This window comes from Pelobates fuscus, chromosome 1, assembly GCF_036172605.1.
Source record: "Pelobates fuscus isolate aPelFus1 chromosome 1, aPelFus1.pri, whole genome shotgun sequence".
Lineage (NCBI taxonomy): Eukaryota > Metazoa > Chordata > Amphibia > Anura > Pelobatidae > Pelobates > Pelobates fuscus.
The window spans coordinates 469,613,279-469,630,848 of NC_086317.1; the positions used below are offsets into that span (position 1 = coordinate 469,613,279).

At 39.5% G+C, this 17,570-nt stretch overlaps 1 protein-coding gene across 2 annotated transcripts in view; it reads left to right on the plus strand.

Moving 5' to 3' along the window:
• The window catches only part of PAK1 (p21 (RAC1) activated kinase 1), a 52,906-nt gene extending 35,872 nt beyond the window's left edge, over positions 1–17,034 (plus strand). For both annotated transcript variants that reach the window (XM_063431486.1, XM_063431495.1), the window contains 9 exons: positions 687–864; positions 1,562–1,625; positions 4,076–4,124; positions 4,437–4,549; positions 6,797–6,914; positions 8,014–8,113; positions 9,194–9,390; positions 10,583–10,720; positions 16,466–17,034. In XM_063431486.1, the coding sequence (XP_063287556.1) occupies positions 687–864; positions 1,562–1,625; positions 4,076–4,124; positions 4,437–4,549; positions 6,797–6,914; positions 8,014–8,113; positions 9,194–9,390; positions 10,583–10,720; positions 16,466–16,552 (1,044 nt within the window). In that variant the 3' untranslated portion in view covers positions 16,553–17,034. The remainder of the gene's footprint in view (positions 1–686; positions 865–1,561; positions 1,626–4,075; positions 4,125–4,436; positions 4,550–6,796; positions 6,915–8,013; positions 8,114–9,193; positions 9,391–10,582; positions 10,721–16,465) is intronic.
• Positions 17,035–17,570: the final 536 nt, after the last annotated feature.

A 17,570-nucleotide genomic window follows, 5' to 3' on the forward strand; every position in this document is an offset into this window, starting at 1 on the left:
CCTTGGTGTGCTAGTGGCTAATTGTGTATCTCTAATCTACTCAATGTTTGATCTGTCTCCTGCCTGCCGGCCATGTTTTCAACCCAACGTAACTTAATGTTGTGTTAAGATGTAATTAGAGCTGATTGGCTCTAAATTATGGCCTGCGGTAATCGTGATGATGACCGATAATGAAAGTGTTGTTTATTTAATGTAGCTTAAGTAAAAGGTTGGAGTTGCTGATAAAATAAGATCCTCACCGCGCTGTGTCTGGCTGCGAGATTGTACCCCTCTCCGTCTGCTTGACAGACATATTTTCAGTAAAAGGTAGCTCAGTTGCTCTGATTGTACCCTGTATGGATGATGTATTTTTTTTAAATTTACTCTCTTTGACTGAAGTGATAAGATTCCAGAAAAACCTTCTCTTGCCAAAATATTTTTAATTTCTAGATCCCATTTTTGCATCATCATTGCCAAATTTTGTGTTTTCCAAACCTGTCCTAAGGATCCAGCAGTCATAAAGTAATAAAAAGACCTAGTTTAGAACAAGTGAATAAATCAGGGGTTCAGTCCTTTGCACAAACCTGTGAACTTCTAGAGAGATCCTGGTCAGTACGATGATCATGTCAGTAGGTTGGCATATCGGTCACCATCAGGTATCTTGAATTCCATGTGCAGGTTATTTAAGGTGTATTCTTATTTTCCAGATCTATACGCGCTCTGTTATCGATCCGCTGCCCCCTCCGACTGACAACGATGTGGCAAACACTCCTTCCTCTGAAACTAAGGAAAACAGCGTGGAACCCGTTCAGGCAGCAGCCAAAACCACAGAGAAGTTAAAGAAGAAGCCCAAGATGTCCGATGAGGAGATTCTGGAGAAATTACGTAGGTGTCCTTTATTTCTAGAATTTTGGGCAATTTCGTACAATGCCTCCCTCTTTTTGGCACTACACGGGGGGATGTTCTAATGTGAGATCCTGCCGGTACCTCAACATTGCATGGAATACCATGATGTCAGTGGTACTTTTATAAATCTAACTATATGAAGATTAAGTTGAAAAGGGTTCTAGTTACATTCATGTGCCCGAGTCAATCTCAGAACTGGTACTTCAATGTCTCCTTTGAAAAAACTTTGCTCATACAGATATTGAATATTGAAATATTAAGGCCGCCTTGAACTTTTTGGGTACCACTGGTATAGACAATGCATTAAATGTGTAGAGTTAAAATGAAAATATATTTTAAAAAATCTCTTCTTTGAAAATTGTTCATTTGCTGCATATCCCCAGGATTTGTATCTGCTGCAGTGAGCTGTTCCCAGACCAGGAAGCAGTGGGAAAAAAAATGTGGATAGTAAACCTACCATTTTCTTATAAATAGTGCACCGTGTCAAGTAGGGATAATACATTCTATAAGACAATTAGTGGAATTTTCTGTATCCACTCAACAGGACTTTTTTGAAGCCCAGAGTTTGGGTCTCTACTGTTCCAGGGTCATCAAATGGTGTGAGCGTTTAGTGGGGTATTTTGGAACCCCATTGAATACTTTCTGGTTCCTAAATCCACATTTTGCTTTTTCACAGGGAGTATTGTAAGCATAGGAGATCCCAAGAAGAAGTACACACGGTTCGAGAAGATTGGCCAGGGGTAAGTCATGCAGAAACAAAATGAATCATCCATTTAAGCCTTTGAGCCGAAGACCCTGAAGAAACTTATTAACAAGTGGTGTGTGATGAAAATCCACACAATATGTAGAATTGTCCATCAATCCGCATTTATACTTTAAATCTAAAATTATTTGAAATATGTAAAAATTAAATATTTATTTTTTACAGATGTGTGCATGCCGTGTAAAGACGTTTAAAAAAAAAAAAAAAAAAATGTTTTTTAAATAAATACTTTGTTTGTGGTCAGCTCACCACATTAGAGGCTCGAATCCTGGAGATTTGTCTAGCATTGTTGTTGAATAGGATGAAGGCATTCCTGATAAAAAAGACTTTGCTTAGTTTGGGAGGTTAATGTGATAGGTGATACCAGCAACATCTGTTCAGCAATTCTGAGCAAAGAGACCGCCAGATCATGTTTCCTAAAGCAGTCTACTTTCGATTGTGCCCACACTAATGATCAGTGAATTAAAGATCTCCTATTACCGCCTGTCATTACCTGTTTGTCTGCTTCGATAGACATCCGAGTTGCAGATGTGTCATTATTGGAGCGTAAAAAACGAAATTTTACGCTTTATTAATTGGCTAAATAGTTTGAAACCTTTGTGCTCTCTCTCGAACAATTAATATTTGAGTATATGGACTAACCTGCTAGTACAGCACCAGTTAACAACGAAATTGGAAAGATTATAGCCTTGAAGTGCATGCTGCTTAAAGGGGCACTCTTCAAGCTATAGTTGTTTTGGTGAGTCGAGTATTCCATTTATAAGTTTAAAATAGCAGCCTTATATACAAGCTATATTGAAAGTGTAAATGCATACATTTTTATTTTACTCTAAGAGCATAAAACGGCAAACACCTCATTGTTTTACTAATGTATCCTAAGAGAATAAATTTGGTACAATAATCAATTCAATCAATATACAAAGTTACAATAATAAGTGAGTTAACTGCAAAAAAAACCATAAACCTTGATTTACAATTTAGTTTGGCAATTGTCCTCAACCAATAGTAAAAGACAGTTAATAGTAAAGACTGAAATCTAGAGTTTTGTTTTGATCACTACTGCCCGGTAAAAGTTGTGATTATGGAATGCATCGTGGGCCTATTGTTTGTGTTTGTTTTTGTTGTTGTTTTTTTTGTCTGCTGAAGGACAGATGGCTTTGAACCTTGTTTTGACCATTTGTAAATTTGTCTAAAATCCCCCACTTACAGGAATTCATGCCGAAAGCAAAACTGTATCAGTTTCGCTGGGTTTGATAACGTCATTGTTGACCTGGTTTTGGGCCAAAGAACATTTTGCATTTTCTTCGAGCCGGGGAATGCCCCATCTTAATTAGCTGCATGAATGTTCTCTTTGTCTCCTGTCTGTGAAGGTTCAGCTCGGCCCAGCCTGGCAGGACTTTAGAGAAACTCTATTAATGGATGACAGTTTATATGCCCCTCCCCGTAAGTAGGTCGTAGGACCCAACCTGAGTTCAACAAGTCAAGCACAAGTTTTTAATTTTGCTTGTCCTTAATCTTACTTGCCAATCATTCTGACCTACCACTAGTGGCAAATATTCTCATATTCTCAATTTATTAATATTTTTACAGTAATAAGCAGGTCCCCTTGAAAATGTCACGTTCTTGGCCATAATGTCAGCACATAAAAAGTCCATCCACAGGTTTATTAACCAGTTTAGACTGATTGTTATTCACTACAGTGAGAATTCAAAGTCAATTTCAAGTGTAAGGTCAAACTTACCAGACTGGACAAATTCTCTTACTCATCCATGCTTTCAGCTTGGCTACTCTGGCCATAAATTTGAAATGCAATCTGAATTCTTAACCCTGTCTATGTTGTGCAATGCTCACAATTGCCGGTTTATTAGCTGAAATGGAGGGATTTTTAGGAAGACACTCTGATTATTGTATCATGACCACCTGTACCCATGGAGTGAGGTCATAAGGCCGTGTTGTGTTTACTTTTCAGTTATTTTTAAACTGGTAAATGTCTTATTTATTTCCGCATTTTACAAATTTAAAGCGCACTGTCTCCCTCTGGGTACTTTGCCGAATTCACAAAGTCCTCATATGGTGACATCGCTGCTGGTGGTCTGGTGGCCGCGGGGGGAGAGGGAAAACTGCTCCTCTTTAATTCCTGGCAACGACATCACTGCTGTACTCTCACGCACTGGTGACCGCTGTCGGGATTGACACCTTGAGTCTTATAAATTCAGGCAGAGGATAAATACAGTGATAAATTAGTCCCTGCTTTTTCTATAGATACCTCTTGACTGGGTTGGAATTTCAGTGAAATAAAAAAGATTCTGACTTTATGAAACACTCATTTTCAGGGGTGGGGGAACACTTTAATTAGATTTTGGTAAATGTATATAGTTTATAATATTATTATTGTCTAACCAACCAAATCCTGTCTCTTTCTATCAGAGCATCGGGTACAGTTTACATTGCGGTCGATGTAGCAACGGGACAAGAGGTAAATGCTTTAAGCATGTTTCTTCTTTGAGAATTCTGCATCTTTTACTATTATAACATTTTCTATTTACATCTACATAACATGACCATGCACCTTTAAATGTTATCACCCTAAACTGTCTTCTGCAGGCTGAGCATCATGGCAATTGTCGTCTCACTAACTTTCAGCGGCAGTCTGTTTTTGTAAAACACCTTTTGTGTCGAGTAAGGCCTTACTCTGTTTCTGAACACACGTCCTTTGATCTGCTTTTACACGGTTCTTACTCTGACTTCCATTGCCTCAGTTCTGTCTTCTAATTCTGTCTACTTACAGGTGGCAATTAAGCAGATGAATCTACAGCAGCAGCCAAAGAAAGAGCTAATTATTAACGAGATCCTTGTAATGAGGGAAAACAAGAATCCAAATATTGTAAATTATTTAGACAGGTAAGTCACATGACTACTGACTACATAGTCATCTTTAAATTTATGGAAAATTCTAAAGGCAATCTGTCCTGCTCGCTACATGTCTTAAATTTCTGTCTAGTTCCTAATTTGCCTTGCACACTCTCATACCTATACCTATACACATACAAAGTTTGACATTGCGTACATTTACTGCACACACATTCAGCAATGCATGCATGCACACATCTGATTTGGGGTACACACATTCAACATTGGATACATATACCCACGCACACATTTAACATTATGTACATGCATTCTCGCACACACTCGATTTGGCATACATTCATCCACACACACATTCGACATCTCATGTACATGCATCTGCACACACATTTGATATCGCATTCATGCATCCACACACATTCATCTTTGCATACATACATTCGCATGCATATTGATATCATGTACATATACATGTGACATTGTATCCATGCATACACACATACATTCGACATTGCATACATGCATCTCCACACACGTTCCACATCACGTGCATGCACGCCCACACACATTCCGCATCTCACACACGTGATATTATGTATATGCATCAGCACACAGATTCAACATTGTGTACATACATCTGAACACACATGCACTGATTCAAACCCAAAGCTTTTGTAGGTCATAGGAAATGGTCACAGTCGTTTATATCGTACAGACCTCTTTAGCCTATTTCCAAGGATCCCTTGATATTCCCATGTAATAAATTGGTTTGGGATCAGATTTTTGTCCTCCGTATATCAGTGTGAATATCAGGCAGCCTGGAATTTTGTGAGGAGCTTGCTTGCCATGGGATATTCAAACATTTCCAGGATCCAAAAGATATTCCATAACAAGACACGTGTATTTAAACTAGACCACGTCTGAGTGTAGAAATCAGCCACGAGGAGTTCCATGAGTCATCATGTCACTGTATAAGAAACTTTCTAGCCATCCACTCACATGGAGACCCTACTTCCAGCTGTCCTTCGGAGAGTGTCCCTGTCATGTCTCTGTAGAGTTTATTGACCAATTGTTGCTCTTAGTGACTGTGACAATATGGCGTCTCTGCTTCAGTAGGTTATCGTCCGTGGATATCGTATGTTAACCTGCACAGCTAAACGCTATACGAAGTACTAAGACCCGGTACTTTGAGTCATGTATCCACCGGCAATATAGGATATACAGCACTGATAGTTCCGATTCATATAGGATATTCTATTTATCAAGTCCACTGGCAAGTTTCTATGAGGAGCTAATCTACAGTGGATGATAAACCGCAATATACCGGGGTGCTTCAAGAGACACACAAACTCCTTGTTGGTAAATCACAAACACACTTTATTCTAGTTCATACACAGAATATATAGCAGTTCTCTAAATAACACATAAACAACAGTGACCAATCAGGGATATGAGAGGCCCAGGGGAAAATTAAATCAATTATAACACGGTAATTATTAAATAATAGAGCCTACATTAAAAGAGGCAATTCAATTACAGATACACCAGACAACAGGTCATTTTATTAAAAATATCAAACTCTAATTAACAGCAGGTAGAGGTAAATCCAGACAATGGGGATGTGCCATTTTGCCTGACTCATTTGCTGTGACACACTGTAATCCTGCAGAGTCTGCTTTACCGCTAGAATTATGCGTTGTACATAAAGCAAGAAGGAGACATGGTTATCGTACCTGGCACCTTTGGCAAAACAAGGGACAACATAGTCCTGGCATGATGACAGATCAATAACAGAACCATTGTTCTGTTACAGTCCTGATCGTCACAGTGACTACAGCTGCTGGTTAATGGACTTATGTTTCTGATACTCAAATAAAACATTCTTTGCAGGTTAGTAAAAAGACTTTAAGACCTGTTGTAGATTTGAAATATTTGATTATTTTTGTTTTATATAGCACCACACATTCCGCAGGGCTTTAAAAGTCGAGAAAGGGGTGAGAGAGGCCCCGCTAATGAGCTTATAATGTATATAATGTTTCAGCAAGTTTGGAAATGCTGTGTAGTATAAGAGGGTTACAAGCATACAAGATGACACATAGGAAACATTGTTTGTGTATAGAAGTGTTCTGCTACAGAACGATTGAGCCTGCTGCTCCTCTGAGAGGTTGTTCTAGCAGGAATTTGCGAGTGATAGAGGCTGTTGCTGAGAATACCAGTCTATCTGTCGCCGTGCCTCATTCTATATGTAGTATGATGTCCTGTCCCTCTGCTTCCTTCCAGTTATCTGGTCGGGGATGAGCTCTGGGTGGTGATGGAGTATCTGGCCGGTGGATCTCTCACAGATGTCGTTACGGAGACTTGCATGGATGAAGGACAGATAGCAGCCGTGTGCAGAGAGGTACGACGGCCAATCAGAGCCTTGTAGCAGGCCATCACGTTGATTGACTGGAGATTGTTTATAATCTTGTCAATATTTTTTTATAAAATATATAAAAAACAATTTTATATATATATATATGTGCACAAATGACGTCCACATTAAAAAAAGTTATACTACCTTCCAAACCACATAGAAATCTTTTATAGTAATCAGAAAAAATACAAATCTTTTATACTAGTTATGTATTGTACTGGTTCAATATAAACTGTCTCTTGCACTTTAATGTTATCTTAAAGGAGAACCATCACTGCCGAGGAATGTCAATATTACGTGAACTTGACTCCCATATTTAGCAAATGTGTGTTTGCAGGCTCTGAAAGGTAAAATTAAATGTAGAAAACCTAACCACTGTACTTAGCTCTGTCTTGGAGTCAGTGCCTCCACCTAGTGGAATTAATAAGTAATTGTGACCACTGTGCCATGACACGAGTGTGACTGTATAGTGCGGTTAGCAGATTATTTTATTCCTCCGAGTCCTATAGGGATCACTAGGTGAATGACCCAGATAAGCACAAAGCTAACAATTATTGAAAGGTTCCTCTCTTTTTTTTTACACTACATATCACGGTGGCCTCGTGTGAAGGAGATGTCATATCTATTCTATGATTGGCATCTCAAACTCTGGCCTCCTAAATGCTGCCAAACCACAACTCCCATGATTCCCTGGCCATCTCTTGGATTGAAAGAATTCTGGGAGTTTTAGTCCATTATCATCTGGTGGTCCAGAGTTTGAGATTGCAGCTCTACACAAATATGATGTCACAGCAGTCTACCAGTTGGATCAGCAGAACTCTAGACCACCTTAGTTTTTTCCCACCTATTCAACTGTTTCTCCTAACATTACATCATTTAGCAATTAGCAAATATGTCTAGATGTTTCTTCTACCTACAAAGAGCATTTAAGGACATCAGATTTGATTAAAGACTGTGAGTTTGGAAGGTTAATGATCAATTCAGCCTTAATTGATTTATCTACATTGCAGTTAACTTCCTTGTTCTCTTGCAGTGATAGAAATAGATTAGTCTGCTGAGATGACATGTTTACCATCTCTTTCAGTGTCTGCAAGCCTTGGAATTTCTGCACTCGAACCAAGTCATTCATCGAGATATTAAAAGTGACAACATCCTACTGGGCATGGATGGGTCTGTGAAGCTGAGTACGTTAAACACAGCATATTCTCATTCATAGAGCACCATCCAAAGTGTGCAACACGTTAACCAGTACTCCAAGGGTTGTACCATAGCATCCTAGGCTTCCACCATAGGGACAGACAAACTCCTACTTTAAATTGTTTTAGATGAAAGATTTTTTTTGTTGCTGATGTTACTTGGGGATCGGCCCTGAGACAACTTCCACCATATAATTTTGAAGACAAACTTGCCATTTTGCAGAGTACACAACAGTTTAAAAACATAGATATTCCTGTGGGTATTAATCAAATGGGTAATAATCTAAGGCAATTAAAGGTAAGCTCCCAGGTTTATTAGAAAATGTCAAATTCTTTTTAAAAGGCAAGTCACATTTTTAATTTGCTTTAAATTTTAATAACACCAATATAAAATGAAAGTAACCCGTGCTGTGTATAAAAGTGAGCAATGTGACAAAGTGCGCCTCTGATATTTTAGTGTGTATGAAAAGGGGATTATCGGGATGATTATAACGACACTTTAAAGATCACCTTTAAAACCTCACATATATCTTGTATGAGCTGATACGTACTACCGACCAATGGCGACTAAAAGCACAAAATATAAAGGGAAATAAGTCAGGAAACGATCATTTTGTATGTTTTGGGTTTTTTTTTATACAGAAACATGTTAGACAACAATAGTTACATTTTTTTAAAAAAAAATCTCAGCTTCAAGGAGAGTTCCTGCTGGGCTATTTGTCAGCCCACATGTTCCAGTTGGGATTACATTTTGCGACAATTCAAAGTTTAGTAAATAAGCCTCACAATTTGTAGATGTCTGGAATCGTCTTCCAACAAAGGTTGACGAGATCAATACATTAAATAACTCATAGTAACCTGTTTGGGGGGCTTAATAAAAAGCCATCGTGAAACATGTTCCTCACCTGAAATGTAAACATGCTGGGAAGGCTGAAGAGAACACATTTTAATGATAGAGCTAGGACATTGTGGTACATTGTGCTTTTTTAATGGCTGGTGCATGTAAAACGTTCACATTCTTTTCAATGCAAACAACTTTTATTTCAAGGGTTTTTTATTCCTTTACAGCGGATTTTGGTTTCTGCGCCCAAATTACTCCTGAGCAAAGCAAACGTAGCACAATGGTGGGGACTCCATATTGGATGGCACCGGAAGTGGTTACTCGAAAAGCTTATGGTCCTAAAGTGGACATCTGGTCTCTGGGAATCATGGCCATCGAAATGATCGAGGGAGAGCCTCCTTACTTGAATGAAAATCCTCTGAGGGTGAGTGCTACATTGTAACATCCAGGATGGAAGGGGTAATATGGTATTCAAACTAATTCTGGGTAATAAGGACACATTTGATGGACATTGTATCAGAGTGAAGTTATATCAGACCTTCCCCAAGGTGATCTTAAGTCCTGGCAACTATGAGTATGGATGGATTTTTTTTTAGTCTGTGCCATATCTTTCCCTATACTAAGTAAATAATTTGTTGGTGCAGCTTAACTTTCTATAACGGGGTGGCCAAAGTTAGATCCCCAGATGAGGAAGAATTACATCTTTAATGGCGTTTTTCTATGGTTTAGAACTGGCAGAGCTGTAGTTCTACCACCGATGGAGACCTGCCTTTGGCTGTATTTTGTTTATACAGTATTATACTAACCTTTCTGAAAGGCTTGCTAGTTTTCAAGATAAGTATGCACATCCTACGCATGTTGCTTAAACCTGTGTTAATCAGGAACAAAGGATAGGAGCATATTACCGGACCATTGCTTAACGAAATGCCTTTAGCAGGCCAAATATCAAGTCAACGAAAACTAGCCAAAGCCAAAGATTCCAGAAAACACAGTATCAATAAGCCGAGTCTGGTCAAGGAGTACAGAGATCAGGGTAGTTAGACAAGCTGAGACGGGTATCACAAGGAAACTACAGCAAGAATGTATAGGCCTGGATGTGTTTCTTTGATAGCCACACCCCCTAAACGTGCGTGGGCATCGGCAATGCCGCGGTGATGGTGTCACATTGTGGGCGTGGCTTTGTGATGTCATAAAAGAAACGATGCTACAGCATCAGAAACACTGGCAAAGGTGTCTGAGGATTGTGGAGTGTTGCTCACTTGGGGAGGCAAGGGGACTAGGTAAGTGGCATAGTAAAAGGTATGTATCTTTACAGCTAGCTAGTTATCAGGCATTTTGCGTACAGCGGGATTTCTCTGTAGAGGTCTATAGGCGGTATAACTCCAGTTAACCAAGTCTGTTCCTGATCAGATCCAGTCAGTGTATGGTTTAAAGAAAAGGAATGTGAAAAAGGCATAAAAAAGCTTTCTTAGCAGAATAAAAAATATAAAAGTCCTAAAGAACGGTTCGTTTTTTTTCAATGAACATATGTTGCAAAAACTGACCGCTATATTGATGTGTAAGCTGTTCTCCTACAGCATTAATGGAGTTTATTGTTTGTCGCTCTGTCTTATCAGGCACTCTATCTCATAGCTACAAACGGGACGCCGGAGCTGCAAAAACCAGAGAAATTATCAGTCACTTTCAGAGACTTTCTCACCCGCTGCCTTGAAATGGATGTAGAAAAGAGAGGCTCAGCCAAAGACCTTCTCCAGGTGAGCTTACGTAGGCGAGTAGACCTCCTCCAAGTAATTAACGTGTGAGGGATTCCTCCCAGTCATCGTCATCTATGTTGCATTAGTTAGGGCATTTCCACCAGTCATTTGACTAAAGCGTCAGCTCCTATATGGGAAATATAAACAGAATCCAAAGTAAAAAAAATATCTTCATATCAGTGCATGCAAAAAAATGGCAAGGTGCAAACAGATTGGATACCAAACTGGGAACGATATATATCATTTCTGAACAACCGCCCACAAGGCGCAAAACACCACGGCGCTCTCAGTTTGGTACGCCCTCCCGTTTGGAACTGTCATTTTGTGCACACTTTAAAATAACAATTTTTTTTTTTTACTTTTGGATTACTGCTCCGGCAACTTCACCATTAATTGTTTGCTCAATCTGAGACCCTGACACAGAACACCCGAACCTTTTGCTTACTGACAGACCACCTGGGAAATCATGTTTCGGGGGGCTTTCACGTGAAATTAAAATTAGTATCTCATTACTTGCAATACAAAGTAGTTTTTCTTTTTACGGATTATTCCTTTATAAAGCATGGTGATCTTTTCAGTTTGCCAAAAACTCACATACGCTCACTCTTATTTTTACGTTAAGATGTGTCTATGCTGCTTTAAATTCTATATGTCAAACCAGAACATTAAAGAAGTTACCAGGGTTACATTTGGACATTGGTTATTTTGAGGGCTGAGATTTACAGAGCTGATATAGCACAGGCACAGGCAATCTTCGACACTCCAGATGTTTTGGACTACACCTTTCATGATGCTTTGCCAGCATTATGGGGGATGTAGTCCACAACATCTGGAGTGCCGAAGGTTGCCTATCCCTGATCTAGCACATAAAGTGTTTTTAGTTAGCTAATCCAACTGAATTCTAAGAAACCTTTATAGGGGATAACGCCTTAAGATACAGATTACATAAAAACGAGGAAAGAGTGTTTCTTAGAGAAAGTGTGTGCAGGGTTAAAACATAACTTTTATTAATGTATTCAAAAGGTACTACAAGTGGCTAATAGGGGATAAAACTTCACGTTACGTCTATTTAACGTAGGAAATATCGCTAACAGCTTTTTGACAAAACTATTGAGGTTTCAAGGGCTCTAAAATTCTGTCTTTAGAAAGAAAGGTGTAAAAATGAAATATTGTTGCAACCACCTAGGATACAGTTGCAACAATGATTGTAGTCAAAAGAAACAAAGATATCACACACACACACACACACACACAATCTCTCCCTCCATGCACATCAAACGACTTAAAGGAACACTATAGGCTCAGGAACAAAAACGTGTATTGCTGACCCTATAGTGTTAAAAAACACGTTTGCTTTTCCCTGTAAATAACTAGAAAGCTCACCCTATCTCCAGCGCCACGCGCATGCGCCGATAATGGTTGCTTTCCTATATAGAAACATTGGATTGACTGAGACCGCCAAGGAGGTGGGCCAGGGGAGGGGGCAGAGCCAAACCTCAGAGAGATGCATTTAATCCCTGTACACACTTTCTCTAAAAAACACTCTTCCCTCTTTTTTTATGGAACCTTTTGATAAATACCCGTATTTGTTAATCCAGAAAAATAGCAAAAATAAAGTAGAATTTCTGTGACTTAAATCCATTTTCTAGGGTTAAAGTTGCAGTGGAGGTATTGTCTGATTTGATGAATTATTATCTCCATGTGTTATGTCCTGTTTTTTTTAAATTCTTTACTTTGGGAATCTGTCCAAATTGTCACGCCAAGTACCACGCTTACATCTTCTTTGGAGCTGTTCTGTTCCTGCCCAGACGGAACCGTGCCCACTGTGATTGGCACTGCGTTCATTGCGAACAGACGCCTTGAATTCATTGTCTAAAAATAGACTATTCGCCTTGTTTGAGGTGACGTCAGATGAAAGAGCACATTGTTTGACACGTTGCTGTGTCCTGTGTGATAATTAACCCTGGGTTGGATGAGTAGGCCGATATGCTCGGTGTGATCGTTCCTGAACAACTAACGAGCAACTAAGTCTAATAAAATCTGCATCTCACTGTTGAAGAGGAAAATGCTACATATTTACACATTTTTATGTGTGAATTCAATTTCCCAATTTCAGTTTTTTTTCACATCTCATTAAGTGGCCTTAATATACACGCAGGGTAGTGCCCCTCTTTTTCCCCCACTACCTTTTCCACTCATGTCATTACTCTGGCACACCTCTTTTCGTAAAGATATTCTAGATGGGAAAGATGTAAATTTGGTGTCTCTATTAATCGCCTCCCAAGACATAGTGGAAATCAGAACATATAATTATGGTGACTTACCGGTGGTGATGAAGGCATCTACGTCTGAATAAAAAAAAACTTACCATCCCCGAATTAGTCCTAGCCTTTGGCCCATTGTATTTCTGGGCAAGGCACGAATCTGCAACAATTTTAATGCAGGGGCATGTCGTTTCAGCGCCAGCAGGTTGTTGCATGTTGGTTCGATCTGCTGTAGGACACATGCCAGATCCATGTGCCCTTCAAAACTAAACCCAAGACAATGACTAACTGAAGTCAATATTAACTACCTGGCACACTACTTGCAAACGCTCCCTTCTTCTCACATGGTGGAATTCATAATTCACGGGTTTTCACAGGGTTTCCACACCAGGATTGTGGCACTCACCACAGGTACACTAGAATGCCCCAACCTGCTTTCAGCTACTAACAACCCTCTCACGGTAGACACCCTCATAGACAAAGAAGTTCACCAAGGTTTCATGCTAGACCTATTTCACTCCCCTCCTTTTTCAACGTGGCATACTAACCCCATTGGCATCTCAATTAGCAAATACTCTAATAAAAAACGTATGATAATAGACTTATCGGCTCCTCATTCATCAACCACCCCAAGTCTAAATTAACTTATTCCATCCTCCGAATTTTCTCTACACTACGCCACTGTGGACAATGCCATACAGGCAATCTTAAAAGCTGGTTGAGCCACTTACCAGTTTTTCCTTGTGTGTGAGCATATACCAGGTTGCAAATAATTCAGCCACTGACACATTGCCTTGTAAAGTTCAGGAATTCTTCCTACTACATCCTACTGCCAACAGATATCCAACCTGCACCCCAGAATTCCATAATTTAATACTGGATTAACCCGGTTATTGTCCAATGGCAGAACATTATCACAAGCGGCCTTATCCACCAATACTCAAACGAGCTATAGCAGAGCTATGTCCATTTTCAATCGGTTCTCAGTGGAGTTTAACACTCACAATTTTTCTGTTTAAACCATGGTAGCTTTTGCTTCATTTTGCCACCTTCACCTCAAACTACCTTTTGACGGGGAAAACTCCGAACCCTATCAAATATTTTGGACACCCGACCATTCGATCCTTCACACATATTGTCATAAAAACAGCTATTTACATTGCCTGCTCTGGGTTTTTAAGACCTAGAGAGTTCACGGTGGTAGCTCAAACAGCCATTTATGTCTCCCCATCAAAGACATAAGAAAGCAAACGACTATTGTATTCTGTTATTAAGACAGGGCCCTCAACCCCTCTGTTCCTGTGTGTCCAACTTGTCTGGTTACCCATTGTAAAGCGCTGCAGAATTTGATGGTGCTATATAAATAATAACATAATAACTAGAAAAGCTAAAATTTCTGGGGAAATTGTGTGAAGTGTTCTTGCCTCCACCAGTAGTCTACAACTGGAGTGGGCGGAATGACTGTTATTATTTATTTATATAGCACATTTAATTGCAACGTTGTTGCCCAAAGTGCTTCACAGTTACATTAAAACATACAGTTATAAAAACATTAGCAGGTGCAAAAGGCCCTGTCTATGACATCACTTGCTGCTGCAGCCTGGCACAGGCCAGAGTATTTTTGTGGTTGCCATCTTCAAACGGTCGTATTTTAAAAACTATAAATCCTACAGTGAAGAGCTTTATATTGTGAGAATCACAAGACCCAGACCTACATTTTGATGTATAGTATGTCTCTGAGATATTAACAATAAAGGCACAGTCGCAGTTTAGAAATTGCCCTTCAAATGTGAGCTTTGCAGAGTGGAGTTTCAATGAATGCCAATGGACGGCGTGAGTTGCAAACAAATGGTCATATTGTGAAAACGATCAGGACTATGGCTTAGCTGTGGACATTTTTAGTGGCAGCAGGGATAACTGAACGTTTTGATATAAGATTTGTGTAGGTGGGCCTGAAAATGAGGGAGTGGTGGCAGTTTAGAAATCATGTCCTGATTTTTCAGCTTTTGCCAGCTCCCACTCTAGCTTTGCCATTCATTCCTATGGGACAAATTTCGCTACAAGAACGACGATATTCCGTGAACCATTCGGCGAAACGTTCCACAAAGTAATAGCAATCCGATCGGGAACAATCTGCACGTTTTGGTATATTTTTGTCTATGTAGTGTAAAAACTGTGGGAGGAGTTAGGGTGGCAAATTTGGCTATAATAATAATAATATATATGTGAGATAACATTAAGTGGTCTTGCTATGCAAGAACACTTAATAATGTAACCAGACTGGCCATCCTTTAGAAATCCCTTCTACCCTACCAAGAATAATTGGTGGAGTGTTAAAGTCCTGGACGCATATCTATACAACATTAGAAACAAACCACCCGAGACACCGCTACTCACACTACTAGGTGGTCCCCTCACCACTTCCAAATTCATGTTCTATGTCCGAGCTCTCTGCATCAGGTTAGGTCTTTATCCAGCCTCATACCCTGTCCACTCATTTAGAATCAGGGCTGCTTCTGCTGTATCTAGTACCTACACTCCCGTTCATATCATTAAAAGGTCAGTTCATTAGAAATCCCCTGTATGTAATAGGTATATTCCTCAACCCGAGAAAGAATTAAGGAAATCGTTTAAGAATCTTGTATTGTAATATAAGCAATAAGTGTGGGTTACTTACTTTTTGCCCTCTTTTATCACAGGCCTACCCTTACGTCGGTATCGACACACCACTACTGACTTGTTCCATTTATAATGTTATTGCACGGCTCATATTTTATCGACCACAAATATATATGTACACACACACACACACTTACACACACTCTTTCTCTCTCTTTTAGGTGACTGTATATGTGGTAGGTAATGTGTTAGCCTCAAAGAGACACTATAGGCGCCCATACCACATCATCTCACTGACGTGGTCTGGGTGCAGTGTCCCAGGTCCCTTAACCCTGCAAAGCTTATTATTGCAGTTTTGAAGAAACTGCAATAATTGCCTATTGAGAGTTAACGCCACCTCTAGTGGCTGTCTATCAGATAACCACTGAAGACACTTCCGGCCTGCTAGGTGACTTTTGGTCGCCTAACTGACGTTCGACGTTCTCACTCTATGCATGGGGACTTCCAGCGTCCTCCAAAATCCCATAGGAAAGCATTGTATAATGCTTTTATATGGGGAAATCCTAAAGCGAACACGTCCATTCCTGCACATGCACATTAGGTCTCCCGCCAGCTGATGTCAATGGGGGAGAAGCGAAGGCAGACCCGAGTTGGATTGAGGTAAGTAACACGGGGGAATGGCAAGGAAGAGGGGGATCTATAGTGCCAGGAAAACAACTTTGTTTTCCTGGCACTATAGTCTCCCTTTAATTAAGTAACTTGTGGCAATGAATGGTGTTACTGTATAAAATAGATCTCTAATCCTAGACATTAATAATAATATATGACTGTTCTAGTGAACATGTTCCATCTTATCTTCCAGCACCCGTTCCTGAAGATCGCAAAGCCTCTATCAAGTCTCACTCCTCTTATAATTGCAGCAAAGGAAGCTGCGAAAAGCAACCACTAGATGGAGGTACCAAATCGTGTGGAAAGGACATTTTTTTAAAATAAGTGGCTATTTGATTCAGCCTTTTATTGCCACATCGTCTGGCCATCAGACACCTCGAATAAGAACCATCGTCGCTGACTGCGTTGGTGTTAACTTTCTAAGGCCATACATTTCCTGCACCTGACATTTCAAGAATCTCACTGTAGTAAATAACTACTCTGACGTGGATGTGACTTTTTACCATGGACTTTTTAAAGAATCTATTCTGCACACTGTAGGCAAGCACAACAGTTTGTCTCTTTTAACTGTGGATTTTTTTTTATAATTTTGGAGCCTTGACTGTGTTGAGCTTAGTAAATTAAAACTGTTTGTTCCCCTGTCTTTCTGGTACTGTATTGTCTGACATGGTTTGCATTTTCCCAATCTGCGCTCTGCAGAGATACTTAAAATTATCTGATGGGCTTTGTTTTTTGAATTGTATATAAAAGTGTACGACTTGATCTGTTTAATGTAAAGTTTTTTTTTCTAGACACAATGTTGCACATTAAGCAGTGTCGTAACAGTATGACCAATAGAGGGTGCTGCTTGGATGGTTCTGGACTCTCTGAATCTCAGTTAATGATAAGAGCTTGATATAAGGTTGTTATTCAAGTTGTAGCCCAATGCCTGCAGATGGACGACAAGCACATTCCAATGAATAGTATCCTTTATCCACTATTGTGTATTGTCCCAAATTAAACATTTTAGGCCACAGCTCCCTCTTTATTAGAAATCCCTGATATGATCCTAAAATTGTACAGGGCTATTTACTAAACGGAGAAATGTGTATAATTAATAAGAGAATTGCAAATTCTAGGACAATAAAAGCTGAGCGGAAATATGTCCGAGTTTTAGAATTTTTTTATTTTATTTTTATTTGTTGATTTTAGCCTAACATTTTCAGATAGCTCTTTAATTCTCCACCACTCATAGTTAAGAAATGAAACCCCTGTTTAGTGCGTAAATGAAGGAATGGACCGTTAGTCCCCATGGCCAC